General features: G+C 40.0%; 1 protein-coding gene across 3 annotated transcripts in view; it reads right to left on the reverse strand.

Annotated features, from left to right (window-relative positions):
* Positions 1-19,575, reverse strand: part of ADAMTSL1 (ADAMTS like 1) — a 405,610-nt gene extending 386,035 nt beyond the window's left edge. For 2 of the 3 annotated variants that reach the window (XM_071730003.1, XM_071730007.1), the window contains exon 1: positions 19,276-19,471. In XM_071730003.1, coding sequence (XP_071586104.1) covers positions 19,276-19,356 — 81 coding nt within the window. In that variant the 5' untranslated portion in view covers positions 19,357-19,471. Of the gene's footprint in view, positions 1-19,275 lie in introns of all 3 variants that reach the window. The other variant, XM_071730006.1, reaches the window with a different exon arrangement.
* Between the last annotated feature and the right edge of the window lie 311 nt (positions 19,576-19,886).

Consider the following 19,886-nt stretch of genomic DNA (forward strand, 5'->3'; position numbering starts at 1 on the left):
TTTTCAAGTACAAATATATGCATTAGCAGTTCACTTTGGTTAGAAAACAAAAGTTGAAGGGAAGATTCAAAAAGGATTCGTTTTCTGTTAATATCTTTTCTGTCATCTTTCTTTCTATTGAACAAAATACAGATATCGAGATCACACTTTTCCAGTTATCCAAACCATTAGAAAGGAAATTAAAAAGACTTCTTAACAGGAGTAATCACACTGTGAAATTTTATTACCATACTCATCAAGTGAAGCAGTTTGGAGAGCCCCTGACAATGGATAATACAAAAGCAGGCAACAAGTTACTGACAAAAAGCAGTTACCTAACATAGAGAAGCGACTCATTTGGGGATACTTTCTGTGGTAGGACTTTGAGAACAGAGCTGGAGAGAATCATGTGGGTCATTGATTTCACATAAGAGGTCAACTTCAGAAAGCTCCACAGCACGCTTACCACACACATACATCCCCCCCAGGGAATGATAGTTAAACACATATCTTTTGTACATAGCACCTAAGGTCACTTCATGAGGAAGAGAAAATCAAGCATATCATTGGCACCCCTATAACAAAGAATTTGTTAAATCAAACTTTCCAGATGATCTTGAGAAAAGCACAGAAATGCTGACCTAAATATCTGGCAAGTGGCTTATGTGTGAGCAAAATGACAGAACCATACATCAGGGAAGTTTCTCAGGTGAACAGCAACACATCCTTAGAGTCATGGCAAACTTCCAGTGCTTCAGAGGAATGTGGGTGGAAAAAGAGAGGGGGGAAGAAACAAATAATCTTCATGAGAGGATGCAAATAATTCTTCCAAGGTTCTAGAGATAACTAGGATGTCATCCTGTTATTCAATGTTAAGAAGGAACAAAGTTTGGCTTCATTATCACTGGGTTTAACTAATTAATATAATTAAATTTTTGTGTTTAGATAGGAGGTTTTAAGAGGTAGGAGAGGAAGAACAGAGAAAAACATGAGAAAAGCCATGTGTCCATACAAAATGCAAAGGTTATAGCAACTTCATTACAATTAAATCACTTTTCACCACTTCATTTAGATCTCCTTTTCCTTCCTTCCTTCCTTCCTTCCTTCCTTCCTTCCTTCCTTCCTTCCTTCCTTCCTTCCTTCCTTCCTTCCTTCCTTCCTTCCTTCCTTCCTTCCTTCCTTCCTTCCTTCCTTCCTTCCTTCCTTCCTTCCTTCCTTCCTTCCTTCCTTCCTTCCTTCCTTCCTTCCTTCCTTCCTTCCTTCCTTCCTTCCTTCCTTCCTTCCTTCCTTCCTTCCTTCCTTCCTTCCTTCCTTCCTTCCTTCCTTCCTTCCTTCCTTCCTTCCTTCCTTCCTTCCTTCCTTCCTTCCTTCCTTCCTCCCTCCCTCCCTCCCTCCCTCCCTCCCTCCCTCCCTCCCTCCCTCCCTCCTTCCCTCCCTCCCTCCCTCCCTCCCTTCCTTCCTTTCCTTCCTTTCCTTCCTTCCTTTCCTTCCTTCCTTCTTGCTCTTCTTAAATAATGGAACAATATTAGTCATCTTCCACTTGACTGGATCCAAATTACCAGGACCTCCTGAAAATAACTGAGAGAGGCCTAGTCATGACATCAGCCAGCTCTTTGAGGATTCCTGGATGAATCCCATTAGGCCACTTGAACTTTTAGGGATCTAACTGTAGCAGCAGATCCTGTACAACTTCAGGGTCAGCTAAGGGTTGATCCTTGCAGACACGGTCCTCCAGTTCTGGGCATTGAGGCCCCCTTGATTCATCATCAGTGTTGAAGAAAGAGGCAAAATATGCATTAAATACTTCTGTTTTGTCTATATCCCTATTGTTGCAGTGACCATCCTTATCCTGTAACAGACCGATGTTTCTACATTGCCTTTTGCCATTATTGGATTTGAAAAAAACTTTTTATCGTCTCCTACAGTTCTGGCCAGTTTCAGATCCAGTTGAACTTTGACCGCTTGAATTTTCTCTCTACAGTAGTCAGCAGCATCTCTGTATTCTCCCCATGTCACCTGACCCAGCTTCCTCTGGCATACACCTTCCTTTTTTGCCTGATTTGCAGGAGCAGATCCCCATTGAGCCAAGACGGTCTTCTGCCTTGTCTGCTTGACTTCCAAGATTTTGAAACTGCCCATTCTCATGCCCTTGTTTAAGGAGCAACCAGCACTCATGAACCCCAGCACCTGCAAAAATATTTACCCAGGGGGCTTTACTCAGAAGCTCCCTGAGCATCCTGAAGTCTGCTGTCCTCATGTCCAGTGCTGATGTCTTGCTGGAAGTTTTCCTCTTGTCAACAGAGTTTATGAACTCAATTGCCCCGTGGTCACTATGTCTGAGATGACCTCCAATCTTTGTTTCACTCACAAGATCCTCTCTGTTGATGATCAGCAGATAAAGAGGGCATTCCTCCAAACTGTTTTTCTTATTACCTGTTGCATAAAGCTGTCATCCTAGATGGCTGAGAAATCTTCTGGGCCAGGTTGTGCTAGCTGTGTTGTTCCCAGTTGATTTCTGGCAAGTTGAAGTCCCCCACAAAGACAAGGGCAAGATCCCTCCAAAACAAACTAAATACAAATAGCATGAAGTGCTTCCAAAGTACTGTTAAAAAGGAAAAAAAAAACCAACAAAAAACCAACAAAAAAAAACCAAAAAAAAACCAAAAACAAAAAAAAAAAACCAAAAAAAAACAAACAACAAAAAAAAACCAACAAAAATAAAAAAACCCTAGTACTTTGTTAAGTAGAATGTTAAATAGACAAAAGCAATTGCTGCAGATAATATTTTGGCCCTAGGATATCTGACATTCTGTGCTTATCTGATGCAGAATCTATTCTAAATTCTGAGTTCTGAGTAGATAACACTGTTCAGACAAAAACTGCCTTCTTTGCAAATGTGCCAAAACTTCATGTTTAAGAAACAAAGTATAGCTGTCAAGTTCAATATCCCCAGTACTAATTCTGTTTACTATAATATTTCTGTATTAGAAAGACAGCAAGCTAGATACAGAAACCAGTATGCAGAATTATAAATGAAATTTTTCATGAAAGTGATGTTTTCAGAGGAAAAGGTACTATAAATTCTTTGGCTACTGTCTCTTGTATTTCAGCTATGCTACAAAGTGTTGACAAAAGCATTGAAAGGACAGCATTAAAAAAGTTTTCTTCTTAACCCTTTGTTGTTTTACGAAGTGCTTTCCAAACCATGATTTCTGCCAATGTTACAGACAAATTTATCCACAGTTGTAATTCTGGAAAAAGCTGGATATTTTGACTAAAGCAGGGATAGGGATGCAAAGAGCACTGAGAAGGATTTGTGCTTATAACTGAGTCTTTAAAAAATGCTCTCAGCAGGTCCAAAGATGAATTTGTTAACTGACATGCAAAAATCTAGCTTCAGCTATTTTAAACACCACTTTCAGCTGCTGATCCTGTAATCCAAAACTCATTCAGTTAGCAACAGGTTTTGCCTTTAAAGTCTGTGGTTTTCATAGTTGTTATTTAAAGTTCAATGTTTTCTGAAGAACATTATATAGAATTAGGTTGTGTTGTGTTATGCAGTGCTTGAAGAACATACAAATTCCTGCTTTGAAACCAGCCAAACATATGAAAGACACGAGGAAATACAAATTGTTGTCACTATTTTACAGCTGGTAAAGTTGTATAAAGAGTGCAAAATACAGGTTTCTTAAGAGATATTCAAAATTCAAGACCTAAGTCTGGTCCAGTGGTAGGTCCTATGAATAAAATATTCTCTTGAGTTCAGAGTTGTATGGGGACTGGAAAAAAAGCCTGGAGATCAAAGATTTTTAAGAAGTTCCATTTCAGAGCTCCCAAAAAACACTAGTAAGATGAAAGTCCAACATCTTCCTTAAATTTTCACATTTCTCCATTCACCAGTGGTTAAGGCTGCTGCAAAAGGTAAGCAGCAATCGTTTTCCCTGCCTTGGTGTTGAAAACATTCGTCTTCTTGACACAGAAGTGGGCAATTTACAGAATGCTGTCTTGTTAATCAAAGTTCATCAAACAGACATATAAGCATTTGAAGTTTGAGGATAAAATTTTAATTGTGATATAAGAGTTTATGTTTATTCAATAAAAAAACCCCAATCAAACAAACAAAAAAAAACCAAACAAAAACAAGCAACAAAAAGAAAACCCAACCAACCAAAAATCCCAAAAAAACAAAAAAACCCCTCAGCCAACCAAAAACAACAATAAAAGAAAAACAAAACCTGCCACCAAAATCTTCTAATTGAGAAGTAAATATATGTAGTTTATTCCTTAGGTAACACTAACACCATTCCCTCTTTTCAGCCACATCCAATTCGTTTTGCTACTTGTATCCTTTTCTTACTAGTCCTATCAACCCTGTCTGCTTGTTGCAAAATACAGCACCTGAATTTTCCCTCCTATCCCATTGGCCTGAAAACAGTAGGGTTTTTCTGCAAGCATCTCTTTCTGCAAGTGTCTCTTCTCATCTCACCCCTCCAAAAACAAACAACAGATTTCAATGCAAAAACACACCATTCTCCTACTAGATGATACCCGTGTGCCTCACTTCATCCTCATATTCAAACACCAGCACACACACAATTCACTGAACTCTTAGTCTTTAACGAATAACTTTAAATAGACAATCTACTAATATACCTATACTATACTATACTATAATTTTCACTTAAATTGGAAACTTCCAGATCTGTTCCTCATCTAGCAGTTCTACAGATTGCCTGTCCAACAACTGTATGAAACTTTTATTAGTCCATTCTTATTATATATTTATCTTACTGTTACAAAAATTGTTTTGTCTATATTTCAGCAACATTGCCAGTAGGTATAATACTTTAAAACCCTGGTGCTGTCTTTGCAGTTAGCTCTCAAATTTTGTTTTAAAATTAACTAGGCACCTCTATGCTCCAGGACAACATTACCTCTGGGAGGAGAAATAGTAAATTAATTTTGGCGGCTCCTTCACAACTGATTACAGGACAAAACATCAAAATTGCATCAACAGTTTTAGATTCTTTCCTCCCAAGGCAATTGCCTTCATTAGCATCCTTTCATTACATCCTCTTTATTAGGAGACAAGTAATGGCTGAGAAACTGTACACCACCAGAAAGAAACAGTTTTGTTTGAAACACTGGCAATACCACCCTCCCAGGTCTTTCCAACTCTTCATCTCCATAACAGTGTTCAACCACTGACATTTCTGTGCTAAAATGATCCATTACCCTTGAAAAATGTCTTTTATTTCTAAGAATAGGAGAATTTAAAAACAAAAATTATTACATTCTTTATACATTTTGCAGATATTTTCCTTCTCCTAACCCTGTCTTCCCTCAGGTATGTAAAGTTTATTCACCATAAGACAAATGCAGTCCTAAAATGGCCTACGCAAAGGTCATTGAGGCTTCGGCCTGGATCTGGCCATGAATTCAAGCCTATATTAACCATCCTATGGTGGATAAATAACCAAAATTCAACTCTTCCTTGCCCTATTAGTCTGCAGATTCCACTCTGCATTTGAATTTCATATAAATGTCTTCCCTTACTTCTCAGATCACTCACTGTCATTTTTTTTCATACTCCTACTTTCATATTAGTGGGCATTCTCCTGGGGTAACCCCAAACCAGTCAGAAATATGTCAGTTTATACTAATGAATGACTTACCTCGTAGAACAGGGCATAGACTCATCAAAGCAAAGTGATAACCTATCAATAAATATACCTACTAAAAATAGGATTGTAGCAGATAATAGATAGAGCAAATACATATGCCATCTGTAAAACTGTAAGTCCAATAGACTAAAGTGGAATCCACTATGTACAGACACACAAATACGTCTTGTTAAAAATAGATGGAAAGAAGTAGCATATATTTAAAGGCACTTTTATACATGCTATACTCCTATATATCTTGCATACCTATATATCCAAAAAGTTCAAGAACAAACCTGTAACAGGACAATCTACAGGAGAAAACACTTTACAAGTAATCTATTTACACACAAATGAACTATCCATGGGTGATTTCAACTTTACATCTATTGTATCTGATGTGGCAAAACCTATGGACTCTTAAACCCTTAAAACAAACTGTTTTCATGGGGCTCTCATAGAATCATACAATAATTCAAGTTGGAAGGGACCTCTAAAGGTCACCTAGTCCAACCCCCACAAAGTAAGCAGGCACACCCTCAACTCTATCAGGTTGCTGAGAGCCACATCAAGCCTCACCTTGAGTATCTCTAGGAATGAGGCCTTAACTACCTCCTTGGGAAACCTGTTCCATTTTTCCACTACCCTCATGATAAAGATTTTTTCCCTAACATCCAATCTAAATTTCCTCTAATTTAAAACTATTGCCCCCCATCCTGTTACTACTACAAGCCCTTGCAAACAGTCCTTCTCCAGCCTTCCTCTAGGCCTCTTCAGATACTGGAAGCTTCTTATCAGGTCTCCCTGGAGCCTTCTTTTCTCATGTTACATAGATATCCTGCTCAAAGCAAACAGTAGATGGATGGAACATGTCAAATCATTTACAGTCAGTTAGAAAACTCAGTATCTCCTCAACTACAGTTCTCTCTGCTTCTTTTAAAAAATCTTGAAACAAAACTTAAAAAAACACATAACTTGTAGCAACATCTACACGTGTGGCACTACTGCACTCACACAGATGAAAAAGGAAAAACATTTTTCACTGATGATGAACCACTTGCAACGGTATCTTCCGAAATATTTTTCAGTTCTGATTCGCAGAAATGAGCTGCTGTAAGATGTATCAACAGTAGCACACTAATCTTAGTGCCTGATTCCATATATTGCTTTCCCGCTAGCAGCAAAAATTAGGTCAAACAACATGCTGAATCAATCACACTAGACTTTTACAGCACTCACAAAATCAACTTTTTAATCCTTCAAATCCTGAAATCATTCTGAAAGACAAATACTACAAATCCTAGATCCGTTGATATCTCATCAGACCAACCCACTGCTAAGCTGCACACCAACTTCCCTCCCATGCAGCCCCTATTACCCTGTCTCCACTTATAGCCTATAGGAAAAAAGCCTATGAATCACATTAGCCCAGTTTCCTCCATTTTCCTAAATTTAATGCAACTCAAACATTGAATAAACAAGCTCATAGTCAGAAGCCAGACATTGCCTGATCTCAAACACAGAGATCAACTCTTGAAACCATCTCTTCCTGCCCCACTTCAAGCCCAAACAAGGTGCCCAGCCTAGACTTATTCCCGGGACTTGCCTTCAAACATCAAATTCTAAGAACACGTTTCCTCCAGCCCAGAAAACATATTATAAATCATACTTATGTTTACCTACTTTGCTGTTTATTGTTTTTCAATAATATTTGAAAATCCTGAATATTTTTACCATTTAAGTATATGGTCACGCCTTTCTGTGAAGTGCAGGAACTGATTTTCATCCAAGAACCTATGGACATTTGGAAAATAACTATTCATGCACATCTACACCTGATGCAATAAGTAATGTTTATATACTCAGAAATATTTTGCCAAACACTTAAAATTCTTCAATTTAAAAAAAACCAATACATTGTACCTATTTAAAGATTCATCTAGTAAATTTTTTTTGCATGTCTCCGTAAGCAAAATTGTAACTGCACCTGGTGCTCCATATGAGTCAGTTTAACACTGGACTACCAGGAGAGCTAAAGGCAGCCACTCCCTTCCCCCCTACACTGTAAGGAGCTGGGTCACTTTTCCAAGCTGCTGAAGTCAAGGCTCAATAGGGGATAAAAGCTAAGGAAAAAGCAAGTGACATCTGGTTGCAGGTTTTCTGAAATATCTCACCTTTTCTACCAGGAAATAAAGCACAACAGCACCCAGTGGAGGGGCAGGGCAGCATTAGGACAAAGTAAATGTTTTCCATTCTTTTTTTTCTCCTATTATTAAGATGCCTGAGGAGCAGTGGAAAAGTCTGTTAGGTTGGCTTCCAGAGCATGAAGTTCATTTCATCCAAACAGGGGTTTACATTATTACATTACATGCTGTTTTTGTCACAATCTAACTTTCACAATTAAGGAAGCCGAACCAAGTATTTGAAAATGTTTTAGTCTCCTCTTTTCAGACTGATATGCATTCATGTCCATCCAGGTTAGATCTAACCAGTGTCATTTACTAGAGGGAAGGGAACTATCAGAAAGGAGTTCATGCTGCAGAGATTTACATGGATGACACCCAATGGATTCCTTAGATATGATTTGGGATGCCCTGTTTCTCCTTTCAGAATGGGATCAAACAAGCAGTACCTTCCTCACAGGGTGACCACCAAAGTTCATATAATACATAAGAAGAGAATGAAGCATGTTGGAAGACTATTGTAATTACCTATGTATTAGCAACATTTCATGCCATCTTAACCCCCTCATCTATTTAACACATTTTCTGGGAAGAAGACAGACTGGTGTACCATTTCTTTTGCTATTACCCTTACCCTCTAGAATTCAGGTAAGCTCTTTCCACAGCAGAATTTGTAACTGTGGGAGAACAGAGAATTTTACCTCTAGTAAGGGTGGAGAGGGTTAAAATTTAGGAAATTAAAGTTATTATACCCAATCAGATTGCTGGCTCCTCCCTCCTCCTTTCTTACTTTTCCTTGAAACATAACACAACATTTCCTTGACACCTCACACTAGACCTGGTTGCTCAAAGCCCCATCCAACCTGTCCTTGAGCACTTCCAGGGAGGGGACAGCCACAACACCACTGGACAACCTGTGCCAGTGTCTCACCATACACACAGTAAAGAATTGTTTCCTAATACCTAACTTAAATCTACCATCTTCCAGTTACAAGTCATTACCCTTTGTCCTCTCCCCACATGCCCTTGTAAAAAGTCCATCTCCAAATTTCCTGTAGTTCCCCTCATGTCTGGGAAGGCTGCTATAATGTCTCCCCAGACTTCTCTCCTCCAGACTGAAAGACCCCCACTCTCAAACTGTACTCATACAGGAGGTGTTACATTCCTCTGATCATATTCATTACCTTCCTCTGGACCCAGTTAAGCATGTCCATACCTTCCTTATGCTGGGGACCCCAGAGATGGACACATTAATCCAGGTGGGGTCTCACAGGAGTGAAGTAAAGGGGGAGAATCACCTGCTGATCACACTCATTTTGATGCATTCCATATTGGCGTTGGGTCTTCAAGCACACACAGCCACGTCTTACTCAGTTTTGTATTCACCAGTAGCCTGAGTCCTTCTCTGCAGGGCTGCTGATGTTTGTGATCACCCTGACCTATGTGCAGGACCTTGCACTTGGAGTTACACTTTGTTGTTCACATGGACCTACTATGTGAACCGGTGGCCATCAAGGTAACTCTGAATGGCAATTCTGCAAAATTACTTCCCCACATGGAACGGATCCCCATTTTTTTCTATGCAACAAATCAAAGATTTTAAGAGAGTAGAAAGCAAGAAATTAAAAGCAAAAATATAATTTTCCATCCCCTGTTCTTTAGCTTAACTTAATTCACTGAATGATGAACACAATTCAATCCCAGTAACAAAAATACATGGTATGGTTCCACCGTTCAACTATATCTTTAAAAACTTTTCCCAACATTTTCTTTTAGCAGCAAGTTTAGTAATTTTGTAGAGTCTGTATTGCTATATAAATATAGTAAGGCTATTTTCCCACTGTTAGGGTGCAACTGATTTTATATATTATCTATCTGAAATGTTAAGCATGTTGCTTTTCAGCTTGCTTTCCCCTGACTGCCTCAGGTCACTCAGTCAAGTGAAGTGCAGAAACTTCCAGTTGTCTGATATATTCTGCTGTATTTCTCCCTCTGAAGAGCAACCAGGCATCAAGTTTTTCTGTTTCTTTCCCTCATGTGTCTTTTCTAGCAGATAAAAACATTCTTCCCTCTGTGGCTGTTCAGTGTCTAGTAGATTCCTCAGTTATCATAATATGAAGATTAAGCTGGGTTTCCATTTTTTACTACAAGTTCATGGCAGTCAGGTCACCCCCACACTCAACCGCCTTGAAAAAAGACATTCATCAAATAATAAATCCTTTCTACACTACAATCTCACTGTGATTAACCCAGGGGAGACATGTTTTAAATTTGACATTGAAGATGTGTATATTCTACAACCACACTCTTTCAAACTGGTTTAAATCCAGGAAACAAAACAAAACCAAAACCAAAATGAAACCAAACCAACCAAGAAACACACAAAAACCACCATAAAAAATCCCAAACCAAAACAGAAAATCCCAAAAACCAAACACACAATGCAAAGATACAGCTATTTCCTGGTCTTTGAGAAGACAGAAACATTTTTCTAATAAAAAGAAACACAACACAAGCTTCCAGATGAAAAGAAAAACAGATTTCCTTCCCATTCGTGTGCAACTTTTCTTAATTACAGATCATAGTTATGTTTACTTCACACTCAGAACATTTTTGGTACTGCATAATTTGTATTCAAAATCACACATCTCTTTACTCTCTGTTAACTGAATGCTAAGGTAATGAGAGTGACTTGGTTTCATATAAAGAAGGGATTTTTTTTAATGACATCTGCCTTTGCCCCACATCTGCATGGATAGGTGTATAGGTGCAAAACCATAATAACAGCTTACTCGTGTAAAGAACTACAGGATAAACATATATTTTGTTAGCTAATGAAAACGCTTAAGCATATATGAATTATACAACATTAAAATACAGAATTTAGAAAGAAAACAGGGAACTCACTTGTGCGTAAAATCAACTTCAGTAGGAACCTAAACACCAGCATAAATATACCAATGAAAGTCAAAGTTTCTAACCCACTTAGCTCTTTAATCTTCTGAAATACTTCTTCATAAAGTCTCAGCAAAAATAGTTAGCATCTCTGAGAATTTAACCCTGAGAAGGACAGTTTTTACAAAAATATGTTTGTAGACAGGTCATTAAATGTAATGTTAAAATAAAAAATAAAATAAATTTTTAAAATTTTAAGAAAAATAAAAGAAAAAAAAAAAAGAAAAAAGAAAAAAAGGTTACATTCAAAGTTTGAAAATCACTCACCTCCAGGATAAACAACATCTTCAATCAACCATAATACAGCACAGAAAGTTGTAGGTAATTTATTTACTCTCCAAGTAGATTTCAAGAGTTTAACTCTTGGCAGCAGTCTTCCACTAAACAGAATTTGAAAAGCTGCTGTACAAATCACAGGTGAAGTATTATGCCTCAGTGACAGTCCTCATAATAAGCCTTTAGATGCAACATCCGGTGCCATTATCTTCAAGCTAAGGGTTAGAAGTAAAGTGCAGTGGGGGAGAATGTACCAATCACAGAAGTGTTGTTGCCTTTTTGAGGACTGTTCAGACAGCCTCCACATTTGCAGACACCTATCTGATTCATATGACTTATTTCCTTGGTTCACTGGGTTCACTTACAACCAAAGTTACAAACACGCAACGCGAACACATTTCAGCAGGAACACAGCTGTTACAGTATGTGGAAATTTATCTTTGTCTTTTGCACTGGCACATCTTTTTTTTGTTGTTGTTGGAGATTTTGCAAAGATGGATTTTTCTCACTGAAACTTACAGATGTTTAAAATGTCAGATATCAAAATGAGCACTTTCTAATAAAACTTTGGAGAAAACCATTTTCCCTAAAAAATGGTCCTATGGACCAGCCTACCATAGAAAATTGCCATGAAATTACTGAATAGCCTATTACTATGAAGCAGTTATTTTTTCTTTGAAAAAAAGAGCAGTTTTTACAAATGTGCATTTTTCTGAAACATAGTCAAGCAAAATCACTGAGACATTCAGCTCTGACCTTTCCTGTCTCCTTAATTCTCTAGCCAATGGAAAAAATTTAAATATTTAAGTATCAAATTTTCTGAAATTGAAAAAAAATCTTGTATGCCATTCGTGTGTTAAGAAAAAAAATCTTCCCTTCTTTGTTTCTACTTCCCTATTACAACATAGCTAAGTCAATCCCATGGCAAAGAGGAAGGGGTGTTTTTCAGTGCAGACTTTGCTCAGTTATTTCTTTGGGAGTTCATGTAAATCAGGATGAGTCTGGTTTCCCTATACTTCCTCTGAAGTAAGAAATTATTAAATAAATAAATAAAATTTTGAAAATAAAATGTAATGAAATAAAAGAAAATAAACCTGCAGCAGACAGGGCAGTTTTTATCTGTTGCATAGTAATTCTTACACATTAAGTCTTTCCCACATATCAGTTTTACATAGAATCAAAAACCACTTGCAGCCCAAAGAAAAGTGGTTTCCACAGCCCACCTGAACAACACAGAGAGTGGCAGTATTATTGTAATTATGGCAAAATCCACAAGCAGGTCTTTCCATTCAATGCAACACATATGCAAGACTACTCCACAAGTCAAAACAAAACTAAATGAAACAATTACTGGCAGTTTTATATAAATCCACTCTTTCATTATTAAATACCTAATTGAAAGAACTGACATATATGGGGTCAGTTTAAAAAAATCTATTTGTACAGATGAAAATTCTGGAAACACTTGGTTGAGTCAAAAGTAACAGTATCAAACAACACTCCCTATCTGGGACTGATGTAATGCAGTCATTATTTATGGCACCTAGCCATACAGTACTATGAACAAACTGAAGCATGGATGCAAGAATAAGTTTTGTTTAATTCCTCTGATGGAAATTATTGGCTGAGATGGGACAGTTCTGCTGGATCACCCACTCCATTCCCACATCAGTCCCAAACTGGTGTGTAAGCAGCACAAACAATACTGTTCCTGTTCACCCAGTAGAACAACATGCTTAAAGAACCAGGCTTTGTCTTACGCAGCAGAACTCAGTGCTAAAATCTGATTTTCCTTGTATGTTCAGTCCAAATTAAGAAATTTCTTTTTTTCTCCGCTTATGTTTTTCCTCTCCTGTTTGAAAATGTAATTGTGTGTCAAACAACACTAGTGATCGTTTCATCCCACAATTTATCCCAAGGTACCTAGTACAGCTCCACTTAATATATTTCCCAAAGGTCTTGAATTGTCTCTTTTCTTTCCATTTCTCCTCCTCTTGGAAACTTTCCTTGTACATACATGTTCAAAAATTACGCTGACTGCACATTTCTCTCAGAAGGCATACAAAATGCATATCCTTAAGAATGAAAAGTCTAAAGAGTTTAATTAAATTTAATAAGGGCATGACTCAGTTGCACATGGCACTATCCACCAAGTGTTGTAAACTACATGTAACATTGCTGTTACATTGCTTACTAAAACAGGAACATCTTGTTTGCAGATGGGACATAACTGCATTTTTAGGGTAAAAAGTGACTTAAATGCACAGTGGTAACAGGTAACCATGTCCTTAAACTATTATAGGAAGATGTAAAATACAGAAATGGGATCAGACAGGGAATACTGTGTTTACTAAATCCAGCTACTGACTTGCTCATCTACTCATCATACAGTCTCTCATTAGCAGATTTCATCATGTTTATTATGGTTTTGGTCACAAAACACATGCTTATCTAATAACCAAATAGAATCCCTTAATCCCTGCAACACCTAGCAGAAATCATTTACATCCTCTGATGTTTCCATAAAACTCTGGCAGTATCTACTTCATGTACTCAATGTGAACTTCTAGACCAAGGAGAAAGATCCATTTTAATGCACAGGTTGCATTTTTATTAGGAAAATTTACAGGGACATGAGACTGGAACATGATACTGGTAATCTAAACTAGATTATAAAAAATTATTCCTCCACTTTTTGAAGATATGCTCACCCATCAGTTCTGCCATCATTCATTAAAAACACAGTATTCCTGCTGTGTACCTTGCTTTATTATTCCTGTATCAACCCAATTACTGCTATTAATACACACAAACAGGGTAGTATTTTTGAGCCTGACATTTGGCATACAGGTCTAGAAGCAGAAGAAAAAATATATAAAGACAGACAGGAGCCACAGAAGTATAGTTTGATTCTCTCTTTTCCCTTCATCATATGAGGGCAAAAGCTATTACAGAAGAGTTGTTTACTGGCATCACAGAACAGAGCAACAAGTAGTACTGTCAGATCATATAACTTGTTAGAAGCTGTACAATCAGACCAGTGCTAAAATATTCCCATTCCTCTTAACCTACTTTAACTCTTTTTTCACCTGCATCTGGGTATCAAAAATCTTACATTCACCCCACCTTGCACAACAGGTCCAGATGAAAACATAATTTTAGGATCCAGATGTAGTATCAATTTATGAATAATCTGACTTTGTCTGGTGTGACAGGAGAAGAGGAAATACGACTCCTCCTGACATGCACATAATCACATATGGCCTGTGAAAACATATGAAAATGCTGACAGCCTAAATACCTAGTGACCTGCAAGCTATGAATGTTCAGAGACCTGTAACTGGTGAAAACTTAGTCTTACTTGCATGATTTCAGCAATACACATTTGATCGCAAGGCCTCCCTCTTGCTAAACTGTCAAGTCTTCCTCCCAAATAAACTAAGTGCACTTAAGGCTTTAATGAAAAAAGTCCATTAGAAGTTCTTCAAATTACATATTTCTCCATACCCCTGTATTCTCAGAAATGGCTCTACAACTTTGCAGGAAATTTTCCTAAAAACATTTGGTTGAATTCACCATGGTAAAAAAAAGTAGCCCAAAGTCTCTTCACCAAATTAGTAAGTAAATAGCAGCTCTGCAGAAAAAGTTGGGGCAGGGACAGAGCTGCTAGACAGAAAGTTGGCCATGAGTCAGTGCTGTTCTCTCATGACAAAGAAGGCAAATGGCATCCTTGCTGAACTCGACAAAGCATTGCCAGCATTTCAAGGGAAGTGATCCTTCCCCTTTGCTCAATACTGATGAGGCCAGGCTGGTGTTCTGCATCCAGTTCTGGGCTCCACAGTACAAAAGAGAGAGACACACTAGAGAAAGTCTGTCACAGCTTAGCAGTTTGGGCGGACCAAAACCCAACTCAATCTTGATGCCCATGGGGCCCTCTGCAGCAGGACCGACTCAGGAGAGGGCTGCACAGCTCTTCCCAGCACCCGATGGATGTGGATTCTGAAGAGCACGTGATGAGCTGGGGGTAAAGGAGCACAGGGGAACAGCAGTGAAGCAAGGACCGGGAAAAAGAGAGGGCCTGGTCTGCCTGACCTTGATAGAGTATGGGCAGGGAATGGGAGGGAATATACCCCTCTGTATTCTGCTACTCTCAGGGTCTGAAAGCCCTCCTTCTGTAGTTCCTTCTACTCAAATAGTGACAGAATCCAATGAAGTGGCACAAAGATGATGCAGGAACTCGGTCCCCTCCCTTAGGAGGGAAGGCTGAGATGGACTATCCAGCCTGAAGAAGAGCAAGCTCAGGGTGATCTTCTTAATATATGTGAACACCCAAAGGGAGGGTGCAAAGAAGATGGAACCAGGCTCTTTTTAGTGGTGTCCAATGACAAGACAAGAGGCAGCGGGTGCAGACAAACACAGGAGATGCCCTCTGAACACCAGGAAACTTTTTTTTTTTTCTTCGAGGTGACTGGACACTGGTAGAGGTTGCCCAGAGCAATGGCAGGGTCTCCAGCCCTGAAGATATTCAAAAGCCATTTTTGCATGATCCTGGACAACTAGTTCTAGGTAATACTCTATGAGCAGGGGTGATTGGACAACATGACCTCCAGAGATTCCTGCCAACCTCAACCAGCCTGAGATTCTCATTAGAAAAGGAGAGGGAATCTTACTCTTTGAAGCAACAGGAACTTCAATGATATGACAGATGATAATGCAAAAAGAATTCCTGCAAAAAGAATTCGTGGCTTCAGCTGAAAATACAGCTAACAAACTGCTTCACCTACTACAAAGCTTAAAAGGAAACGCCAGTCTTTAAGGTAACAGAACTTTATTTAAGCCTTCCACAGCAAAATGGAATTTGCTTGGGTTTGCTCAACTTTAACACTGCCAGCAATAATTATGCTCATCAATATGTTTATCAGTTTTGGTCATAATACTACAAAGATCCACACAGAAAACATTCTTCAAAATTTTGAACCATACCAACTGCTTTCAAGATGATTCTACATGTAAAAAAGTAGGTAGGGGCATGGTGATATTTTAGTGCTGGCTGACTTGTTGAACTGTAAATTTATTACTTAAATTCTATTTTTTTTCCTTGTCTCATTCTTTTCTACAGTGATATCTGACATGCTTCCAGAATGAGGTATATACCTTTTAACTGTAACATGGTCACTTTTTCAAATGTACAGATTGTGAGCATATTCTTTCTTTCAGTAGTTTTAATCTCCTCTGTTTTCAGCTTCATTCAGTAGAAGAAAAAGTTACAGTCTTCTCTGGACAGTGGCACAAAACTAAGGGGATTGTACTTGCTAAGTATTTTGTCAGAAATAAAGGTAGATGCTTGATACAATTTACTATTGTTTTCTTCTCCATATGAACTATTTTCTAGTACACATAATACTCGCCCCTCACTCCCTTCCACCCTATAACAAGTCTGATGGACATAAAAAAGGAAAGACTCTAGCAACCACACTATTTAAATATAAAATTTAGTAGGATATAGCAAATATGAGGCACAAAAAGTCTAGTACAATTGATAAGCATAAAAATTTGATTTATCAGTGGTCTACATTTTCTGCACTGCTCCCAGAACAAAACCTGCTGATATTCAGTTAGCATAGAAAACGCATGTGAAAATGCCTGCATTTATCCACAAAGCTTCCACATAAAGTCTACAATTTTAAAATTTGCAGCAGCAATTTAAAAAACAAATGCTCTGTGCGAAGAATCCCTCTGAGAAGTTTCACTAAAACCCAGTACATACTTCATAGACCTAAAGGAGGACAAAATTGTAAAGAAATGGTGACACAACATTCCCTGTCAAAGCTATGCAAAAGAAAGAGGAAATTGAAATTCCTGAGGATGCAGTAGGAGCACAAGTCATCGCTGGGAAACTGGCATTTAATTCCAAAATGCAACTTGAAAATAGAGTTCAGATCTGTAACTATTATCTATAATTATCTAATAGATAATATTTATTACTAATTAAAATATCAAATTTGGTCTAGTTCCTGAAAGATTTACAAAGCAGTAATAATAATAAGATAAAATCTGACAAATCCGTTTTCTTCTCCTTAAAAAGAAAACAAAGAGCAGAGGGTTTTGTGTGTGCATTTTTATTGCAGTATGTAAATAGCATTCAAGTCCTAAATTCATGGTCATACATGAGAATAACAGTTTTTCATCATAATTTAATCTAAAATTTAGATTCAGACAATACAGCATTGCAGAATTTTTAAAATCTTTGTAATACACAGACATACCTGGGACTGCAAAGTAAAGCATGATATAATCCCCACTTATTCCACTATCTCACATTACAAATGCTAGAAAAACAACAGGACGCTTCCCAGGCTGATTATGTTCTTGACCCTAGCAAAAGTTGTCCAAGAGGACAACTGATTTTATTCTCATTATCACTGTGTAAATTTGAGACTGGAGGCAGGAGGCAGAGCCAAACTCTTCTATTTGAAGAGTAACACTATCTCAATAACTGTAAAATGAAATTCATGTAACTAACTATCCAGTATAAAAGCCAAAGGAAACTAAACTGCTGAACTGCTCCAGCTCCCAGGCCACTCTACTGCAGTTCACTCCCTCCATACTTCTGCAAAAGTAAGCTTGAATATTCTGTATTTGCATGTAAATAAGAAGTAATTCCCAACAAAGAGGAACTGCTCCCAAGAAAGAAGGCAAGCAGGTGCATAGTGCCAGGATAAGTGGGAATGACTCTGAGCATCAGGGGACATCAGCTCAATTTCAGTCCTGGAAACAGAGTTGGTAGCAAGGTTAAAGGATGAGACAGATAAGTTTTCATTTGCAGGATCACAGCTATTGTGGCTCTAGTGGCCTTTATCAGAAACAGATCTCATCAAATGTTGGTCTCTACAGGCCAGCTTGTGCACTCTTCAGGCACTTCAGTGCTACCACTGCACACTGAAGACTTTTGTCAACAACTTTTACAGTGTCACACTCATGATCCAGTCCTAATCACATGCCTGTAAATGTAGGCTGGCATCACACCTCATCTTCCACAGCCTCGCACTGTGCTTTTACATCACCTTCTCCCAGGAGTGGTACAACAGAAGGCAAAGTATCCTAACATAAATTTTCTTTATCAAAATGAATAATTTTTACTAAGCTAACCAGGCTAACCTGCTCATGGAGGTAAAGTCACCACAGAGGTTCAAGGGAGGACAGAACACAAGGTCAGGAGCACAGAAGGGAAGCGGAAATGTCCTACTCAGCAGTAGCTTGAAGTTACTCAAAGAATAAAGTTTCTATGATTATTCCAAGTGACACGGTACTATTTTTAATTCTTAAGATCTTTTATTTTTCTTCAGAGGGTTAAATTGATATAATGTTCTAAACACAAAAAGGTCACAATGTTTACTGCAAATGTGCTACTACTTCAAAATTTAAGGAAAAAAAAAATGTGGGAGGTGGGTTGTGATTTAGGAGAGCCACGTTCACACTTGCTTTTCTTTAAGGCACATACAAAGCTGAAAGTGAGTCCATTTATTGTCTCCTCCAGCAAACTGGGCATCATCAAGAGGCTTTTTTTTTTTTTTTTTTTTTTTTTTTTAACCCTGGGCTATATTTTGGAATAAAAGCTGGGCAATAGCAAATTGATGACTCAGCACAGAAAACTACCTGTAAAGCATGTTAGAGGATGTAAAATTATACCCGAGGGAAATGCAATGATACAGCCCAGCTTAGCCCTCTGCTTTCAGGGCGAAACACCCTCCTTAGAAAAGCATTCCTGGGACTCCCCGAGCTGCTCTGCATCTTGGACAGTATTTGCACCCTCCGAAGAAAGCTGAGAACCTCACCCTACGACATTCGGCAACTACTAGGCAGCAGTACCGTAACTTTTCCAATAAAGACACTCCCATCCCCTTTTCCAGAGTACTCTCTGTAAAACCAGCCTGGCGCAGACTCCCGGAGCCATCCGCTCGGCAAACACGGCCGCAAAGCCTCTCTCCAGCCCTCCGTGCCGGGCAGTGGCTGCGGGCAGCTACCTGCCGGCTGGGGAGGAGCCGCGCCGCCGGACGGGGCAGCGCTCCCAAGCCCAGCCCGGGAACGGGACCATCGCGGCGGCCGCAGGTGCGGATCGCCGCCGCGCCCCGCGGAGCTCCCGCCACCCCCCCGCAGCAGGGGAGCCCCGGCATGGAGCTGTGCACCGGGGCGACGGCTGAGCCCCCGGGTCCCCTTACCTGCGCGACGGCGAGGAGCCCCAGGGCGAGGGCGAGCGGGGCGGCGGCAGTGCCCCGGCGCTGCCCCGCCGCCGCGGCCATCCTCCTCCCGCTGCGCTCCGGCACGGTGCACCGCGAACCGCCCGCTCCTCCGCTCCGCTCCGCGGCTGCCCGTCGGCCGCCCTTGCGCGCCTCTGCGAGCTGCGCGGGGTGCACAGTGCTCCGGGCCCCGCAGGGCAGGGAGGTGCGCGGGGGCGCGGCCCCCCGCTGCCGGGCGGCGGGGAGGGAGGCGGGGAGCCGCCGCCGCTGCCACCGCCTCTGCTGCCGGTCCGCCCCCGCCCGCCACCGCCTCCCGCGGGGCTCACCCGGGACTGGGACGGAGCGGGCACCTCGGAGGGGGCGCAGGCGTAGGCCGCGGATGCGGGAATAGGGCACACGAGCAAGGACGGGGTGCAGGGTCAAAGGTGGGATGCGCGGGCAGACATGGAGAGGATGAGGTGTTCGGGGAGGGAGCGGGCAGGTACGGGGCAGGCGGGCAGGCACAGGGCATGCAGGCAAGGGGGAGGCTTCAAGGTGAGGCAGGCAGGTACACGGCACAAAGGCAGGCAAGGGTTGTTAAAGCAGGAACGGGA

Source organism: Heliangelus exortis, chromosome Z (assembly GCF_036169615.1).
Source record: "Heliangelus exortis chromosome Z, bHelExo1.hap1, whole genome shotgun sequence".
Lineage (NCBI taxonomy): Eukaryota > Metazoa > Chordata > Aves > Apodiformes > Trochilidae > Heliangelus > Heliangelus exortis.